We start from the raw sequence: 19513 nt of genomic DNA on the forward strand, positions 1-19513 counted from the left end.
AAAGTTGTCCTTCCTGTACAATACCACATGAAAGTGGTTGGTTTTTGGCATCTAATTCATCCAGCTTCCATACACTTTACAAGAAAAACATTGGCGGCAAATTCCGTAGCTTGCTTGATTGACATTCACGGCACCCGAGGGTCTTGTGAGATGACGCTGGCTGCTGCCAGTTCATTATTATGAAAAAATGACAGAGAGGAAGGCGAGAAACACTTTTTATTTCAACAGACTTTCGCGCTGCCCCTTCCGTCAAAACTCTAAAGGCCGACTGCACATTTCCTATCTTCACAATAAAAGCCCTGCTTCATGCTGCCTGCGCTAACAAAATAAGAGTCTCGGAAAACTGGCGTGCACAAGTGATGTGCACGCCAGCTTTCTGAGGGATCGCTTGTGCACGCCAGTTTTCCGAGACTCTGTATTTAGTTAGCGCAGGCAGCATGAAGCAGGGCTTTTATTGTGAAGATAGGAAATGTGCAGTCGGCCTTTAGAGTTTTGACGGAAGGTACGGCGCGAGAGTCTGTTGAAATAAAAAGTGTTTCTCGCCTTCCTCTCGGTCATATTTTCATAATAATGATCTTGCAGCAGCCAGCGTCATCTCACAAGACCCTCCGGTACCGTGAATGTCATTTAAGTGAAATCTTGGTGAAGATTGATGATCACTAATTTTTAGGTCTATTTTTTTTAAAAGCCTGGCTGGAGATCGACTGACACACCCCCCGCGGTCGACTGGTAGCTCGCGATCGACGTAATGGGCACCCCTGCTGTAGAAAGATGGAGTTGGGAAGCTTTAGCCTTTAGCCACACAAACACACGGTGATTCCTTGTTTAAAATTCCTGGAGGTGAAACTTTACTATGGATCAGAGAGAACATGAATCCCGACCACATGTCAACCAGCAGGTTTCGGTGAGAAAATTGTGGTTAAAAAGTCAGTTCTTACCGGAGAAAAGCTGAGCTTGTGTCGTCCATAGTTGCCGTCGACTCCCCTGAGACACTGGCGTCAAGACACCCGTGGAGACACCCTTCCGACTATCAGGTACTATTTAACTCACTAAAACACTAGCAACACAATAGAAAGATAAGGGATTTCCCAGAATTATCCCAGTAAATGTCTCTAAAAACATCGGAATCCGTCCCAATGCAATCGCGTTTCGTTTTTTTAATAATTTTTTTTTCTATCAATATCTTGAAACACAAATCTTTCATCCTCGCTCAAATTAATGGGGAAATTGTCGTTTTCTCGGTCCGAATAGCACTTTTTGTTGGAGGCTCCCATTAAAAATAATGTGAATATGTGAGGAGCCATCAACTTGTGACGTCATCGTCTGCTACTTCCGGTAGAGGCAGGGCTTTTCTCTTAGCACCGAAAGTTGCGAACTTTATCGTGGATGTTCTCTACTAAATCCTTTCAGCAAAAATATGGCAATATCGCGAAAAGATCAAGTATGACACATAGAATGGACCTGCTATCCCCGTTTGAATAAAAAAATCTCATTTCAGTAGGCCTTTAAAGTACTTTATACTTTCTTACTAAATGTATTTTCTACTTAAAGACAAAATACATGTACCGTATTTTTCGGAATATAAGTCGCTCCGGAGTATAAGTTGCATATAAAAACATATTTTCTTACTAAATGTGGATCAAAGTCGCATTTTTGGGGGAAATTTATTTGATAAAACCCAACACCAAGAATAGACATTTGAAAGGCAATTTAAAATAAATAAAGAATAGTGAACAACAGGCTGAATAAGTGTACGTTATATGAGGCATAAATAACCAACTTAGAAGGTGCCTGCTATGTTAACCTAACATATTATGGTAAAAGTCATTCAAATAACTATAACATATAAAACAAGTGATAAGTTTACCAAACAATCTGTCACTCCTAATCCATAAATCCCATGAAATCTTATACGTCTAGTCTCAGAGCTAAATAATATTCTATGATATTTTACGGTAATGTGGTAATAATTTCACACATAAGTCGCTCCTGAGTATAAGTCGCACCCCCGGCCAACTTGGAAAAAAACTGCGACTTATAGTCCGAAAAATACGGTACTCAAAGTTATCACATATTTCTTCAACATAAATATTATAATATAACAAATATATGATCATACATTCCAACAATGTTTTTGTTCAACGAGAAATAAATAGTTTTATCTGCTCGACTTGTGATTTCAAAGGAAGTTATTCATCAAATTGTCAAATTTAATAAATAGATTTTACAGCGACTTAATGATATTTAATGTGGTTTTACAGCATTTTACTGTACATGGAAAAACAGTATTACTGTTTTTTGACCATAAAATGCTGGCAACTGAGCTGCCAGTTGTTTCACTTTTTTCCAGCCGTGCACGGTAAAATGTACAGTTGTCGTTTTTAACGGTAAAATCTGTCCAGCTAAATTGCCAGAATTTTACTAAATTGCAGTTATAAAATATAAAATGCAGTTTCATATTTACAGTAAAAAAAAACACTGTAGCATTCTATTGACTGAGCTGCCAGTTGTGTACCGTGCAACACATTGGTACTGTTTTTCCCCATTTACAGTAACATGCTGAAAAAAAAAACACTGTAAATTTTTACGGTAACATTTTGGCGACTTACCTGTCAGTTTTTGTTTTGTTTTTTACTGTAAAATTGACCCCTTTTTTATTTTTTCATTTTTTTTACATTGTACATAAAAAAAGAAGTGAAGTGTGAAGTGAATTATATTTATGTAGCGCTTTTTCTCTAGTGACTCAAAGCGCTTTACATAGTGAAACTCAATATCTAATTTTCCCATTTAAACCATTGTGGGTGGCTCAAGTGTCTTGCCCAAGGACACAACGGGAGTGACTTGGATGGGGGAAGCGGGGATCAAACCTGCAACCCTCAAGTTGCTGGCACGGCCGCTGAACCAACCGAGCTATACCGCCCCCAAGAAATCATCAAATGCATAGGATATTGTGTAATCACTGTTAGAGGTGGCCCTCTGACGGCAAACATCACTGTGATGTGGCCCTCAATTAAAACTTGTTTTAATTGAATCGTTTTTTGGTGATTTAACCCCCAATTCCAACCTTTAATGCTGAGTGCCAAGCAGGGAGGTAATGGGTCCATATATAAATAAACATTGATTGATTGATTGATTGATTGATTATAGTCTTTGGTATGACTCGGCCGGGGTTTGAACTCACAACCTACCGATCTCAGGGTAGACACCTGAAACACAAAGACTTGAAAAAACAATTTAAACCCTTTGTAAAGATTATGATGAACTGTTGGTGTAAAGGGGAAGATATAAACATCCCCTCAGTCTTTATCCCAGTGAGAGCAGACATTGTACGGTAAGTGATTGTATTGTTATGTTTGTATGTCTTGTTTAGCACGAAACAATACTGCGACATGATGCATAGTGTTTGACTAAAGCTGCATCTGTTTAGCGCACAGCATCTAAAACTTGTAGATCATCGTCCTTATATTCAGGCTCAAAAAATAGAAGTTTCTGGATCATCATTTGTCCCAAAGTATTCTTTGTTGTCTTTCATCAAGTCGACCATGATTGGTAGTGTTGTTGTTGTTGAAGGGAAAGTGAACATTGTGATGTGTCGGTGGACTTAATACGCCACCGTATGCTTAAAATTAGGAAAATATGTAAATATTACATGTTATTATGAATGTTGCTAGATACTACATATATACTTAAAGTTTGTATGTAAAACCTTGATGGAGGTTTTTTTGGATCACTTAATAGGCAGATTAGATAATGCTGAGTGCCAACCAGGGAGGTAATGGGTCCATATATAAATAAACATTGATTGATTGATTATAGTCTTTGGTATGACTCGGCCGGGGTTTGAACTCACAACCTACCGATCTCAGGGTAGACACCTGAAACACAAAGACTTGAAAAAACAATTAATTTAAACGCTTTGTAAAGATTATGATGAACTGTTGGTGGAAAGGGGAAGATATAAACATCCCCTCAGTCTTTATCCCAGTGAGAGCAGACATTGTACGGTAAGTGATTGTATTATTATGTTTGTATGTCTTGTTTAGCACTAAACAATACTGCGACATGATGCATAGTGTTTGACTAAAGCTGCATCTGTTTAGCACACAGCTTCTAAAACTTGTAGATCATCCTCATTATATTCAGGCTCAAAAATAGAAGTTTCTGGATCATCATTTGTCCCAAAGTATTCTTTGTTGTCTCTCATCGAGTCTGCCATGATTAGTAGTCTTGTTGTTGTTGTTGAAGGGAAAGTGAACGTTGTGATGTGTCGGTGAAATTAATACGCCACCGTATGCTTAAAATCAGGAAAATATATAAATATTACATGTTTATATGAATGTTGCTAGATACTACATATATACTTAAAGTTTGTATGTAAAACCTTGATGGAGTTTTTTTGGATCATTTAATAGGCAGATTAGATTGAATCCCATTACCACCATTGTTAGCTGACTTTTGCTAGTATTTATTTACAATTTAGAATGCAAAAAAAATGAAATACTTATAATCTTACCTTATTATCAATCAATCAATGTTTACTTATATAGCCCTAAATCACTAGTGTCTCAAAGGGCTGCACAAACCACAACACAAACCACTACGACATCCTCGGTAGGCCCACATAAGGGCAAGGAAAACTCACACCCAGTGGGACATCGGTGACAATGATGACTATGAGAACCTTGGTGAGGACCCCCCCCCCCTAGGGGACCGAGAGCAATGGATGTCGAGCGGGTCTAACATGATACTGTGAAAGTTCAATCCATAGTGGATCTAACACAGCCACGACAGTCCAGTCCAAAGCGGATCCAACACAGCAGCGAGAGTCCCGTCCACAGCGGAGCCAGGAGGAGACCATCCCAAGCGGAGGCGGATCAGCAGCGCAGAGATGTCTCCAGCCGATACACAGGCAAGCGGTCCATCCTGGGTCCCGACTCTGGACAGCCAGTATTTCATCCATGGCCATCGGACCGGACCCCCTCCACAAGGGAGACTAGGACATAGGAGAAAAAGAAAAGAAACGGCAGATCAACTGGTCTAAAAAGGGAGTCTATTTAAAGGCTAGAGTATACAAATTAGTTTTAAAGTGAGACTTAAATGCTTCTACTGAGGTAGCATCTCGAACTGTTACCGGGAGGGCATTCCAGAGTACTGGAGCACGAATAGAAAACGCAGACTTTTTTTGGGCTTTAGGAATCACTAATAAGCCGGAGTCCTTTGAACGCAGATTTCTTGCCGGGACATATGGTACAATACAATCGGCAAGATAGGATGGAGCTAGACCGTGTAGTATTTTATACGTAAGTAGTAAAACCTTAAAGTCACATCTTAAGTGCACAGGAAGCCAGTGGAGGCGTAATATGATCAAACTTTTCTTGTTCTTGTCAAAAGTCTAGCAGCCGCATTTTGTACCAACTGTAATCTTTTAATGCTAGACATGGGGAGACCCGAAAATAATACGTCACAGTAATCGAGACGAGGCGTAACAAACGCATGGATAATGATCTCAGCGTCGTTAGTGGACAAAATGGAACGAATTTTAACGATGTTACGGAGATGAAAGAAGGCCGTTTTAGTAACGCATTTAATGTGTGACTCAAAGGAGAGAGTTGGGTCGAAGATAATACCCAGATTCTTATTATATTCTTAAAAGAGGGAAAGAAACAACCAGTGATACGGTGAAGACCTCAACGGCGGAGCAGGCGAAAGACGGTAGATTTTAAGAACTACCACAATGGCTGCGATGGCGGAGGGAGGCTGCAGCAGAAAAGGGTCCCCAGTCGTCTTGGACTCCAGGCCACAGGACCCTGACCCGATTTTGTCAAGGATCGTGTGGTGACTATCTTTGCACCAGTCTCCCCACGTTAAACTAAGTCACACACAGGCCTCCTGTTATGGTTTACTAAGGACGTGACGGCAAACGAACACCAGGTGGCAGTGTACAGTAATTTATTATATATATATAGTAAGTATTTATATATATAATAACACTACAAAACAATACAAACAATAAACTAGAGAATGATGTGTGTGTCAAAAACCCAAGAGTGTGTGTTGTAAGACTATGTGTGTATAGATTTGCTGGAGTGTCTTACCCAAGTGTTGGAGGTGCGTGTTGAGAGACGCGATGCAGTCCAACAAGGGCACAGGCAGGGTAGTCCGTGGAAGGAAGCGAGGAGTCGAGGGACGAAGGAGATCCGGGGAAGAGTGAGACGCACAGCTCACTTTGCAGGTGACGGAGAGTTCTGCGGGGACAGGGGAGAAGACACTGAGAACCACGGAAAGACTGAACACAGGGACAACAGGATTTGCAATAAGCAGGATGATCGCTTAAGGTACTTCAACAAAGAACTAAGTTCCCGCCAGGATCCCTGGGTCCACTGGTCTTTTAAGCAGCTCACGTCATCAGACGGAGAGTCTTCGCGGTGTCTTGGCTGGGTGAGCAGGTGTCGGACACCTCAGTCACCTTGGACGTATCCTCGCTCATCCATGCGGACTGGACACTGGCCGAGAGTGGAGTCGGCTGTCTTGGTTGCTTTGTTGGGTCTGCTCCTGTCTCTGGCCATGCTCCCTCCACCCTAGCGGACGATTGCGTGGGACACCGCAGAGGCCACCGCAGTGGATATGTTTCTTTTACTTTTTATTCATAGCTGTATGTAGAAGTGTCTGGTTGTATCTGCTGCTTTAATGTCTTTAATGTCCTATGTGTTCTTTGATGTTTGATGTTTCCCTCTTACACACATGTAAGAGGGATGTGTACTATGGCTATGAGTTGTTGTTTTTTCCCTTGGCCTCAGTCTGCACCCCCTCTCCAGGGCCCAGGCTAAGACCGATTTTTATTTTATTTTATTTTAATCTTCTATTTTTTTCTCCCATCCCCCTCCTCCCTTGTTTACCTGTATCTCATCTTTTTTGTAAGGGGCGCTGGAAGCCGGCAGACCCGTCAGCGATCCTGTTCTGTCTCCCTGTAATGTTTGTCTGATCTTGAATGGGATTGTGCTGAAAATTTTAATTTTCCTGAAGGAACTCTCCGATGGAATAAATAAAGTACTATCTAATCTAATCTAATCAGTCACAGGTGTGGACTGCGGCCAGCTGCGGCGGAGAGTGGGCGCGGTCCGCTTGATGAGCGCGGGGGCGTGTCCGGGTGCGCTGTCAGCGGGCCCTCTGGGTGGAACCGCAGCGGAGGAAGATGCAGACCGCATGTGACACAACACATCCTCCATAAAGGGAAACACCCCTGCCAGGAGGATCGTCATATTCTATCGAGTGACCGCCGATGAAAGTATTATTTCATGTTTTGTTTGTACACAACAAGCCAGACAGTGTATGTTCTGTAGTTGTAATAACACGCATGATGTGCTGTGTGTATCATGATCAATATATAGTGTTACTCACTCCATGGACAGTTGTCTGTTTGGTCCAGCTGGCCGGGGATGTTTTTTCTGGTTTATTTGGGTAAACACCCAATTTAAATGTACCACGCCCCCTTTTAAATATGCAAATCATATTGAAATTAGCCGTGTGCCTGAGATCTGCACACTCCGCCCAATCACAAGTCAGGAGGAGGTGTTTCCTGCAAACTAACGAGGGCTGAGATGATGATGCTGTCAATGCTTTGAGAAACGCACACAGGACGAAACAGAAGAAATGGTCAAACATCAGGAAGAAGGTGAAGCAGAAAATGGGTGTGGCCAAAACAAGCGATGGTACCGGAGATAAAGTAGTGCTGCACAAAGTCTGAAAAGATAGTCGCTACAAAGACAAGTACAACTTTAGAAGAGTTGGGCGACTCTGATTACCCCAATATAAATACAACTTGTGTAATTTACAACATGTGTTCATACAGTAGCCTGCTCACAGCCAGATTAGAGTTTCATGTCCAACTGATGTCATATTTGGTTTGCAATCTTTTACATTTTAACATTCCAGCATCTCAGAAAGGATACAACAGACTTTGACTCTTGTTTGTTCACTCAATTTATTATCACAACCCAGGAGAGCTTCTTGCGGCAGCAGCCGTATGTGAAATAAATATATAATATCCCACCTCCACCCACAGAGACAAAAACAGTGAATCACTGACATGATGTTTCCTTCACAGGGGTATAGATCTCTTAGAAAGTTCTGGGCACATTTTCATTGCACTTCCAGGAAGTGTCAGAAATGGGAGAAGTTAGACGTGATTATTACATTCCGTGTGTGATCCGGATCATCCACTGGATTCAGGACTTTAATGGTTGAGGTCTGCGCTCACTGAGTGCTTTTGTAGTTTGTAATATAATGTTTGCTTATTGTCAGTATTGTCACAGTTTTTACCCGACACGTAGAGGGAGGCCGGATCGATCCATAAAATGGTGGTGTTGACCAAGGGCAGTATCAGTGTATGATTTTTTTATTTTGTTTTTAATGTTCACAACTTCAGGGGACAATTCACAGGAAGACTTAGAGTGCACAAAGTAAAGGATTTAAAAGAGTACTGTGGCTATTGTTGACATTAGCTGCGTCTCAATTCCTTGACAGTGCACATTTGTGGACGGGACAGCGGGGCACGAAGGCTGTCCGAAGCCCAACAAGCTCCAAGTGTCCTGCGAATCCAACCCAGGGTAAATGTAAGTATAGCTTTATTTGTTTATTTGTAACACGTAACCGCAGATATGTAGAGTTTGGCGTGACATGAGTAATTCCAATTTGTGTTCAAATACGAGACCTGGACTATCGTAATGTTGACCGACCTCCATGCATGTTTGCTCCTATTTATCCCCAAGAGATATCGCTGTTCCTATTTTATCTCTTTCCTTGTTTTAAATATTGCTTTGTACTAAGGCACCTTAAATAATACCAATAGGGCCTTGCGTACTTTGACTTTTCAGTATTCAGCTCTTGGTGGGAAATGTTTGAACTAAAGTATCAGAATTATCGATATTTTGATTTGAGAATCGATATTAGAGCATAAATATCTGGTATCGGCAGTGTCGATATTTCCGTATGGATCGGCACATGACTGGTGCCAGCACACAAATGCCAACCGAGATGCAAATAAAGTTGTAGCGACAGTATCGGTTTCTAGGAAAGTGAACATGTAAATGAAAGACCAGCAGAACAAGGACTGAACAGTTTTTAGATGAACAAATCATCGTTTAACATTTCCACTATTTGCCATGTCAGCTGATTCAGAAGTCGAATCATCTGTTGCCGTGCCAACGCTGCACAGGGATCCGAGCGCCCGCCTTAGCGCCGCTGCCCTTTGCCGATACACGGCTTGACCGACGGCCAGGTTGACGGTGGTCCCAAAGATGTACAAAGTGGTGACCGTGGAAAGGACGGCAATCCCAAAGTAAAACTGCGCAAATTTTATGGTGAGCGAGTCCAGGTGAATAAAAACCGCACAGCCAAAGAAAATCACGCACTGACAAATGCCGGTCGCGCAGACTCTCAACCAGCTCCGGAGTCTGGACCTGGAGACCGAAATGCGTTCTGTGTCATCGTTCTCATGTGACCCTGCAAGTATCGCAGGGTGGTGATGATCGAGAAGATCATCAGGCACAAAGTGTTCAGCATGTGAACCCTGGTGATGATGAAAACAACCAAGTGATAAAGCTTCAGCTGAGAACTGTCGGGAATCTGGTTCCTTGTCCCGTTGTTGTCAGGAATCTGGTCCCACGTCCCGTTGTTGTCGTCGGTGAAGATAGCAGGCTTGGAAATCAAAGACTTGGCAATCTCCACAACGGTTTCGTGAAGATAAACGAGGCAATCAAGAAGAAGAACCACGAAAATGGTCACCTTGATATTCCTCTTCAGCCAGTCGAAGAAAGCGCGGCGTGCGGGGACAATGTGGGCGAAGTAGAAGAAGCTGAGCCAAACATAGCCACTCATGCTGATATTGACAGAGTACTGAAGCATAAAGAAAAGCACCAACCAATAGTTGTTGTCGCCCATCGTCAAGAAGGTCAGCGTCAAGAAGACGAGATACACAGAGGAGCATCCGATGAGAAGCTCCAAGAGGAACCTCAAAGGCTGCTTGGGTCTATCGGTGCCTTGTGGCCATCCCAGGCAAAACAGAAAAAACAAGTTCATGGCCAGGATGAAGATGGCAAGAGGAGTGTTGATGATTAAAAACTGCGTCATACTGATCTCCAGCTGAACGTTCATCGTGCAGGCTTGAAGGAGTCGGAGGGTTGCAAACACTCTTCAAAGTGTGAGCACCGCCCGTGCGCTTTGTGACGGACCAGCTCTCAGGTAAAGCAGGGATAATGTACTAGAACCATCATATGCATAACAGGCGGTCCCCAAGGAAGGAATATCAATGCAGCGTTGCCGTATCCTTTGGTCGTATGCAGATGACCAGGGCTGTCTGGACACTCACATTATTAATATATCATTCACCTTCAGCGACTCCAAAAGGGACAAGCGGTAGAAAATGGATAGATGGATGGGCATTCACCTTCACTGGCACAACACAATTATATTATGGTGGATGTTCTTGAAGCTTCCAGGAAATGTGGGAAATGGGAAAACGAACAGATGTATTAAGAGTTGATTTTAAACTAAAAAAATTGGCGTGCGTTGAAATCCATGAAGAGAATACGCAATAAAAAATCTGACGTTTTAAGTAGGAACTGCACTTTTTTGGGGATTTGCATTCTAACAAATAAAAATCGGCCTGTTCTAGGTCGTTAGTGTTGCGTCTGACCAGTCTTCCTCTCAGAGAATTAAAGTCACCAGTCAATCCCAAGTTCTTTAGAGGACATATATGCTGAATAAGAACGACCATCCAGACAATATAGGAATATTATGAAGTTTTACCAAAGCTTTAGGAGACCAGTCCTACAGTTCGTTTATAGCGGCATCTTGAGGCGGTCTGAAAAGCAAACTGGAATACGAAAACAGCCCACACAGTCCAGATAGGAATACAGCCTCATTGTTCTAATACAGATAAGATAAAAAAACGGAGTTCTTCAACTCCCACATTCCAACCCCTCAAGACAACTACACAGACATCTGCGGACACAAGATACAAGCATAGAAAGAGTACAAATGGAAAAATACTAGCTGCTTTAAACATGACTACGAATAAAGAAATAACTCTTAAACATACATGCATTCTCCACACGAGCAATGCAGCTAAGGTTAGCAATCATCTCTACCTCCAAATCACTTAAAAAATGCATTCAAAAACGATCACCGATACTTCGTTTACGTTCTGTAACCTGTATAATAACCAAGCTGTAGCAACATTGTTATTGTAAGAGAGAACACTGAGGAACTCTTGTTTTAGCGTACTAACACATCAGCGTGCTACAGTATCAAGAAATCAATCAATGTTCATTTATATAGCACTAAATCACAAGTGTCTCAAAGGGCTGCACAAGCCACGACGACATCCTCGGTTCAGAGCCCACGTAAGGGCAAAGAAAAACTCACAACCCAGTGGGATTTCAATGTGAATGACTATGAGAAACCTTGGAGAGGACTGCAGTTGTGGGTGACTATTCCCCCCCCCCCCACCCTTCTAGGGGAAACTTGATGCAAGGACGGCGTGTGGGTCTAGCATAATATTGTGAAAGTCAAGTCCATAGTGGATCTAACATAATAGTGAGAGTCCACTCCATGGTGGGGCCAGCAGGAGACCATCCCGAAAGAAGACTGGTCAGCAGTGCAGAGATGTCCCTAACAGGCGAGCGGTCCACCCCCAGGTCCCGACTCTGGAGAGCCAGCACTTCATCCATGGCCACCGGACATGTGCCCCCCCCCCTTTCCACAAGGGAGAGTGGGGCAGAGGAGAAAAAAAAAGAAACGGCAGATCAACTGGTCTAAAAGGGGGGTCTATTTAAAGCCTAAAGTATACAAATTAGTTGTAAGATGGGACTTAAATGCTTCTGAGGTAGCATCCGTAACTGTTACTGGATAGACTTTCCAGAGAACTGGAGCCCGAATAGAAAACGCTCTATAGCCCGCAGACTTTTTTTGGGGCTCAGGGAATCACTAATAAGCCTATGTTCTTTGAACGCAGATTTGTTCAGTATTAGCCATAAAAGCTAAATACGGCAAGCGATGAGCTAGCGTCTACGTTTGAGTTTGTAATACACAACACAATGGGATAGGACACCAATCTGGACTGAGTGAAAAACATGAACAATCATATTACAGTATCTGTAAAGTATTGAGTCCTGGGCATGACGTTAAAGTGCATCTGGCAGTGGAGGCTCCTCTATGGGGGTTTTGGGGCACTAGGAGGTTAAACCCTGTACTACTGTTACTCCAGGTGGCCCTTGACAAAGGCCTAGTACCTGACTGCCCCCGAACCAGTGATACGGTGAAGACCTCATCGGCAAAGCAGGCGAAAGATGGTAGATTTTAAGAACTACCACAATGGCTGCGATGGCGGGGGAAGGCTGCAGCAGAAAAGGGTCCCCCAGTCGTCTTGGACTCCAGACCACTGGACCCTGAACCGATTCTGTCAAGGATCGTGTGGTGACTGTGCACCAGTCTTCCCACGTTAAACTAAGTCACACACAGGCATCCTCCATAAAGGGAAACACCCCTGCCAGGAGGATCGTCATACTCTATCGAGTGACCGCCGATTAAAGTATTATTTCATGTTTTGTTTGTACACAACAAGCCAGACAGTGTATGTTCTGTCGTTGTAATAACACGCATGATGTGCTGTGTGTATCATGATCAATATATAGTGTTACTCACTCCATGGACAGTTGTCTGTTTGGTCCAGCTGTCCGGGGATGTTTCTTCTGGTTTATTTGGGTAAACACCCAATTTAGATGTGCCACACCCAATTTAGATGTGCCACGCACCTTTTTTAAAATATGCAAATCATATTGAAATTAGCCGTGTGCCTGAGATCTGCAGACTCCGCCCAATCACAAGTCAGGAGGAGGTGTTTCCTGCAAACTAACAAGGGCTGAGATGACGATGCTGTCAATGCTTCGAGAACCGCACACAGGACGAAACAGAAGAAATGGTCAAACATCAGGAAGAAGGTGAAGCAGAAAATGGGTGTGGCCAAAACAAGCGATGGTACCGGAGATAAAGTAGTGCTGCACAAAGTCTGAAAAGATAGTCGCTACAAAGATAAGTACAACTTTAGAAGAGTTGGGTGACTCTGATTACCCCAATATAAATACAACTTGTGTAATTTACAACATGTGTTCATACAGTAGCCTGCTCACAGCCAGATTAGAGTTTCATGTCAAAATGATGTCATATTTGGTTTGCAATCTTTTACATTTTAACATTCCAGCATCTCAGAAAGAATACGAAAGACTTTGACTCTTGTTTGTTCACTCAATTTATTATCACAACCCAGGAGAGCTTCTCGCGGCAGCAGCCGTACGTGAAATAAATACATAATATCCCACCTCCACCCACAGAGACAAAAACAGTGAATCACTGACATGATGTTTCCTTCACGGGGGTATAGATCTCTTAGAAAGTTCTGGGCACATTTTCATTGCACTTCCAGGAAGTGTCAGAAATGGGAGAAGTTAGACGTGTTTATTACATTCCGTGTGTGATCCGGATCATCTACTGGATTCAGGACTTTGATGGTTGAGGTCTGCGCTCACTGAGTGCTTTTGTAGTTTGTAATATAATGTTTGCTTATTGTCAGTATTGTCACAGTTTTTACCCGACATGTAGGGGGAGGCCGGATCGATCCATAAAATGGTGGTGTTGATACCAAGGGCAGTATCAGTGTATGATTTTTTTATTTTGTTTTTAATGTTCACAACTTCAGGGGACAATTCACAGGAAGACTTAGAGTGCACAAAGTAAAGGATTTAAAAGAGTACTGATGGCTATTGTTGACTTTAGCTGCGTCTCAATTCCTTGACAGTGCACATTTGTGGGCGGGACAGCGGGGCACGAAGGCTGTCCGAAGCCCAACAAGCTCCAAGTGTCCTGCGAATCCAACCCAGGGTAAATGTAAGTATAGCTTTATTTGTTCATTTGTAAAACATAACCACAGATATGTAGAGTTTGGCGTGACATGAGTAATTCCAATTTGTGTTCAAATACGAGACCTGGACTATCGTAATGTTGACCGACCTCCATGCTTGTTTGCTCCTATTTATCCCCAAGAGATATCGCTGTTCCTATTTTATCTATTTCCTTGTTTTAAATATTGCTTTGTACTAAAGCACCTTAAATAATACCAATAGGGCCTTGCGTACTTTGACTTTTCAGTATTCAGCTCTTGGTGGGAAATGTTTGAACTAAAGTATCAGAATTATCGATATTTTGATTTGAGAATCGATATTAGAGCATAAATATCTGGTATCGGCAGTGTCGATATTTCCGTATGGATCGGCACATGACTGGTGCCAGCACACAAATGCCAACCGAGATGCAAATAAAGTTGTAGCGACAGTATCGGTTTCTAGGAAAGTGAACATGTAAATGAAAGACCAGCAGAACTAGGACTGAACAGTTTTTAGATGAACAAATCATTGTTTAACATTTCCACTATTTGCCACGTCAGCTGATTCAGAAGTCGAATCATCTGTTGCCGTGCCAACGCTGCACAGGGATCCGAGCGCCCGCCTTAGCGCCGCTGCCCTTTGCCGATACACGGCTTGACCGACGGCCAGGTTGACGGTGGTCCCAAAGATGTACAAAGTGGTGACCGTGGAAAGGACGGCAATCCCAAAGTAAAACTGCGCAAATTTTATGGTGAGCGATTCCAGGTGAATAAAAACCGCACAGCCAAAGAAAATCACGCACTGACAAATGCCGGTCGCGCAGACTCTCAACCAGCTCCGGAGTCTGGACCTGGAGACCGAAATGCCGTTCTGTGTCATCGTTCTCATGTGACCCTGCAAGTATCGCAGGGTGGTGATGCTCGAGAAGATCATCAGGCACAAAGTGTTCAGCATGTGAACCCTGGTGATGATGAAAACAACCAAGTGATAAAGCTTCAGCTGAGAACTATCGGGAATCTGGTTCCATGTCCCGTTGTTGTCAGGAATCTGGTCCCACGTCACGTTGTTGTCATCGGTGAAGATTGCAGGCTTGGAAATCAAAGACTTGGAAATCTCCATAACGGTTTCGTGAAGATAAACGAGGCAATCAAGAAGAAGAACCACGAAAATGGTCACCTTGATATTCCTCTTCAGCCAGTCGAAGAAAGCGCGGCGTGCGGGGACAATGTGGGCGAAGTAGTAGAAGCTGAGCCAAACATAGCCGCTCATGCTGATATTGACAGAGTATTGAAGCATAAATAAAAGCACCAACCAATAGTTGTTGTCGCCCATCGTCAAGAAGGTCAGCGTCAAGAAGACGAGATACACAGAGGAGGATCCGATGAGAAGCTCCAAGAGGAACCTCAAAGGTTGCTTGGGTCTATCGGTGCCTTGTGGCCATCCCAGGCAAAACAGAAAAAACAAGTTCATGGCCAGGATGAAGACGGCAAGAGGAGTGTTGATGATTAAAAACTGCGTCATACTGATCTCCAGCTGAACGTTCATCGTGCAGGCTTGAAGGAGTCGGAGGGTTGCAAACACTCTTCAAAGTGTGAGCACCACCCGTGTGATTTGTGACGGACCAGCTCTCAGGTAAAGCAGGGATAATGTACCAGAACCATCATATGCATAACAGGCGGTCCCCAAGGAAGGAATATCAATGCAGCGTTGCCGTATCCTGTTTGATACACAATCTTTGGTTGTATACAGATGACCAGGGCTGTCTGGGCGCTCACTCTATTAATATATCATTCACCTTCACTGGCACAACACAATTAGCTTATGGTGGATGTTCTAGAAGTTTCCAGAAAACTTTGGAAATTGGATAGCGAACAGGGTTAGATGGTTGAGGTCTGTGCTCACCAAGTGCTTTTGTAGTTTGTAATATATTTTGGCTTATTGTCAGTATTGTCACAGTCATTACCCGACACGTAGGGGGAGGCCGCATCGATCCATAAAATGATGGTGTTGATACCAGGGGCAGTATCAGTGTATGATTTTTTTTATTTTGTTTTTAATGTTCACAACTTCAGGGCATAAGTCACACTTTGAGTGCACAAACTAAAGGATTTGAAAGAGTACTGTGGCTATTGTTGACTTCAACTGTGCCCAAATTCCTTGACAGTGCACATTTGTGGACGAGACAGCGGGGCACGAAGGCTGTCCGAAGCCCAACAAGCTCCAAGAGTACTCTGGCTATTGTTGACTTTAGCTGTGTCTCAATTCCTTGACAGTGCACATTTGTGGACGAGACAGCGGGGCACGAAGGCTGCCCCAATCCCAACAAGCTCCAAGTGTCCCGCGAATCCAACCCATGGATTTGTCCTTTTCTTCCATTTGTGTACATGTCGAGCATCCTTCGCAGCCCTCGGTATCCCAAGACCCTTTGCATGTCCAGCTCTGAACAAATATTTTCAACATGGCGGCGCTATGCAAAGAGAAGAGTGACTTCAAAACGTAAGTATAACTTTATTTATTCATTTGAAACATGTAACCACAGATATGTAGAGTTTGGCGCGACATGAGTCATTTCAATTTGTGTTCAAATACGAGATCTGGACTATCGTAATGTTGTTTGCTCCTTTTTATACACCCAAAATACCGTTGTTCCTATTTGATCTTGTTTTAAAATATTGCTTTGTACTACGACACTTTAAGACTTATTTCAATGCAAAGTGCATAACAAATCAAATCTATTATTATTAACATTTTATTCCTATTCCACTCAGCGGTCTTTGAAAGCATCGTAAAAACACCTGTGTGTCTTATTGTATGTTTAATGTGCACAATTAAATATCTTAGTTGCTCACACAGTTATGTATTTAAAGTTAAAGTATCAATGATTGTCACACACACATAATTTGTCCTCTGCATTTGACTCCTCCCCTTGATTACTCCCTGGGAAGTGAGGGGAGCAGTGGGCAGCAGCGGTGCCGCGCCCAGGAATCATTTATTATATAAATTCAGACCCTTTCTTAACGGAGAAAGACGTTAATGTTTTTTGTTTTCATGTTAGATTTTAGGGCCAGTCAAATGCCAGTCAAAGTGCAGTTAACAATTATGGTTTGTACATCATTGTCATTCAAAATAGTGATACTAAACCAAGTATACTAAAGTGAGTTTTATCGCAGTTATCATTAGAAGCCTTTTCTGGGACTTTCCGAAGCACAACATGAAAAAAACAAATGTATTCAACACGTTTGACTTCTGTCATGTTATAAATAATGAAGGCTGCCCAATTAGGTCTTACTATAATAAGGATGCACAAAAAATGTATTCTCATCCGGATTGCAATTCTTGTTAATGCCAATTCTAAAATCAATTCATCCATATTTTAAAAAATAAAAAAAATGGATAAAAAAAAATGTAAATTTGCACTAACAATCATTGTTTTAATATTTAAAAAATAACAAAATTGATAAATAAACCAAACAGTAAATTTACACTAACAATATTTTTTTTTTATATTTAAAAACATTGATAAATAAAACAAACAGTACATTTACACTAACAATATATATTTTTTTAAATATGTTTGAGTGCCATGCTTTTCTAACCTGTAACTTGTTTTAAAAAAGGTTTCGTTATAAATATTAACCCAAACTAGATGAGGCGATTCTTGAAGGAATGGCGTGTGAATGCTCCGATGATGAAGTTGAACTGAAATCCTGGAATTTATTTTAGAATTGTTGAAGTAGAGCACGCAATTCCCAAACAGGCTAAATATTTTGAGGTTGGAAGGATTTGAATCAGATAAAAAATGTGGGAGTTGTGCAACTTTGAAGAATGTCCCATTCATTTCAATGGGAATTTCCCCAAAATTTGTGAATTTCGGAAAAAGCAGGAATTTTTCCAGTTCAAAGAACATCTTTATTTTTTGTCCTGATTAGGAGATTCGTCTTAATCAGGACAAAAAAAAAAGGGAATTTTTTCAGTTCAAAGAACATCTTGGTTTTTTGTCCTGATTAAGAGGAATCTCCTAATCAGGATAAAAAACCAAGATGTTCTTTGAACTGGAAAAATTCCTGGTTTTCCCAAAATACCAGGAATTCTATAATACCACTTCTCAATTCAACATGTTACTACTTCAACATTTCTCGACCAATTTGAAAAATTCCGACACCATCCATTTCAACTCATTAAGACCATTCAAGTTTTTTTTTTTACCATTTTCCCAAAAATTCCCGCTTTTCCCGAAATTCACAAATTTTAGAGAAATTCCAATTGAAATAAATGGGACATTCTTCAAAGTCCCATAACTCCCACATTTTTTATCTGATTTAAACCCTTCTAACTTCAAAATATTCAGCCTGTTTGGGAATTGTGTGTTCTACTTCAACAATTCAAAAATTTATTCCAGGATTTCCACATGTTTCACCCAATTTAAACTGTTCAGCCTATTCGGGAATCGCGGGCTTTCCCTTGACAAATTCCAAAAATTCCCAGAATTCCAGGACATTTTTCCCATTGAAGATAAATTGGCTATTCGTCAAGCGTCTACGATTTCCACATTTTTCAACCAATTCAAACCATTTCACCTTCAACACATTCTGGAAATTTAAAGTACCCTTTTTCCAAGTTCCCCAAAAAATTCCAGGATTTTCCAGTATTCCTGCTTTTCCAAAGCCCTATTTCAACTCTTTTTCTTGCCAACTAATACTTCCTTATTTTTCAACCGTTCCACCGTCCAATTGAATTGAGAAATGGTATGTCGGAATTCCTGGAATTTTGGGAAAACCGGGAATTTTTTCAGTTCAAAGAAACATCTTTGATTTCCTGATTAAGAAGAATCTCTTGATTAAGAGGAATCTTTTAATCAGGACAAAAAAAAAGATGTTCTTTGAACTGAAAACATTTCCAGAATGTGTTGAAGGTGAAATGGTTTCAATCCTTTGAAAAATGTGGAAATGGTAGACGCTTGAAAAATGGCCAATTCATTTTGAATGGGAAACATGTCCTGGAATTCTGTGAATTTTTGGAATTTGTCAAGGGAAAGCCTGCGATACAGTTCGAACAGTTTGATGTGGGTGAAAAATGTGGACGGTAGAGCGTGCCAAAATCTGGAGGAGAAGAAGAAGAAGAAGAAGTTGAAGAATAAAAGCCATATGTGTGAATGCTTTGAAGCATTCACACGATAACATCTGGCAGGAATCGGTTTGAATTAAGAATCAATTCTGAATCAAATGGTCACCCCAGAAATCGTTAGTTGCCCAAATATTTACACTCCTATGCTATATGCACATTATTATTATTTACTCCACTCAGATTTCTTTCCCCCTGGCAACAGAAAGCTGAAACCTGATTGGATAAATGCTGCAGTTTCAACAAAACATCCCCACAATGGAAACCGACTTCTGTGCAATGATTTTTTTATTTAAATAAACATCTGACTAAAACGCCAGAATTGACCGAACATGTAGAGCATAAAAATAATATTTCAAACAAATTATGATACATCTTTACATTCCAGCACTCAGTGGCCGTTATAATACTTCTAGTGTACGAACACACACACACACACACACACACACACACAC

General features: G+C 41.6%; 2 protein-coding genes across 2 annotated transcripts; both read right to left on the minus strand.

Moving 5' to 3' along the window:
• Window positions 1-676: 676 nt before the first annotated feature.
• Window positions 677-11480, minus strand: LOC133538338 (uncharacterized). Its single transcript, XM_061879893.1, has 2 exons — window positions 6096-11480; window positions 677-4993 (listed from the first exon to the last, which is right to left on the minus strand). Exon 1 carries the CDS (start codon window positions 10150-10152, stop codon window positions 9436-9438), a length of 717 nt encoding a protein of 238 aa, XP_061735877.1. The 5' UTR covers window positions 10153-11480; the 3' UTR covers window positions 677-4993; window positions 6096-9435.
• A 1810-nt stretch (window positions 11481-13290) lies between these two features.
• LOC133538340 (uncharacterized) lies at window positions 13291-19179 on the minus strand. The gene has a single exon (XM_061879896.1). It carries the CDS (start codon window positions 15480-15482, stop codon window positions 14463-14465), a length of 1020 nt encoding a protein of 339 aa, XP_061735880.1. The 5' UTR covers window positions 15483-19179; the 3' UTR covers window positions 13291-14462.
• Window positions 19180-19513: the final 334 nt, after the last annotated feature.

This window comes from Nerophis ophidion, linkage group LG19 (genome assembly GCF_033978795.1).
Source record: "Nerophis ophidion isolate RoL-2023_Sa linkage group LG19, RoL_Noph_v1.0, whole genome shotgun sequence".
Lineage (NCBI taxonomy): Eukaryota > Metazoa > Chordata > Actinopteri > Syngnathiformes > Syngnathidae > Nerophis > Nerophis ophidion.

Bases quoted from the DNA above. Each gene is read 5' to 3' on its own strand.
- LOC133538338 (XM_061879893.1), bottom strand. From the start codon at position 10,152: ATGAACGTTCAGCTGGAGATCAGTATGACGCAGTTTTTAATCATCAAC.
- LOC133538340 (XM_061879896.1), bottom strand. From the start codon at position 15,482: ATGAACGTTCAGCTGGAGATCAGTATGACGCAGTTTTTAATCATCAAC.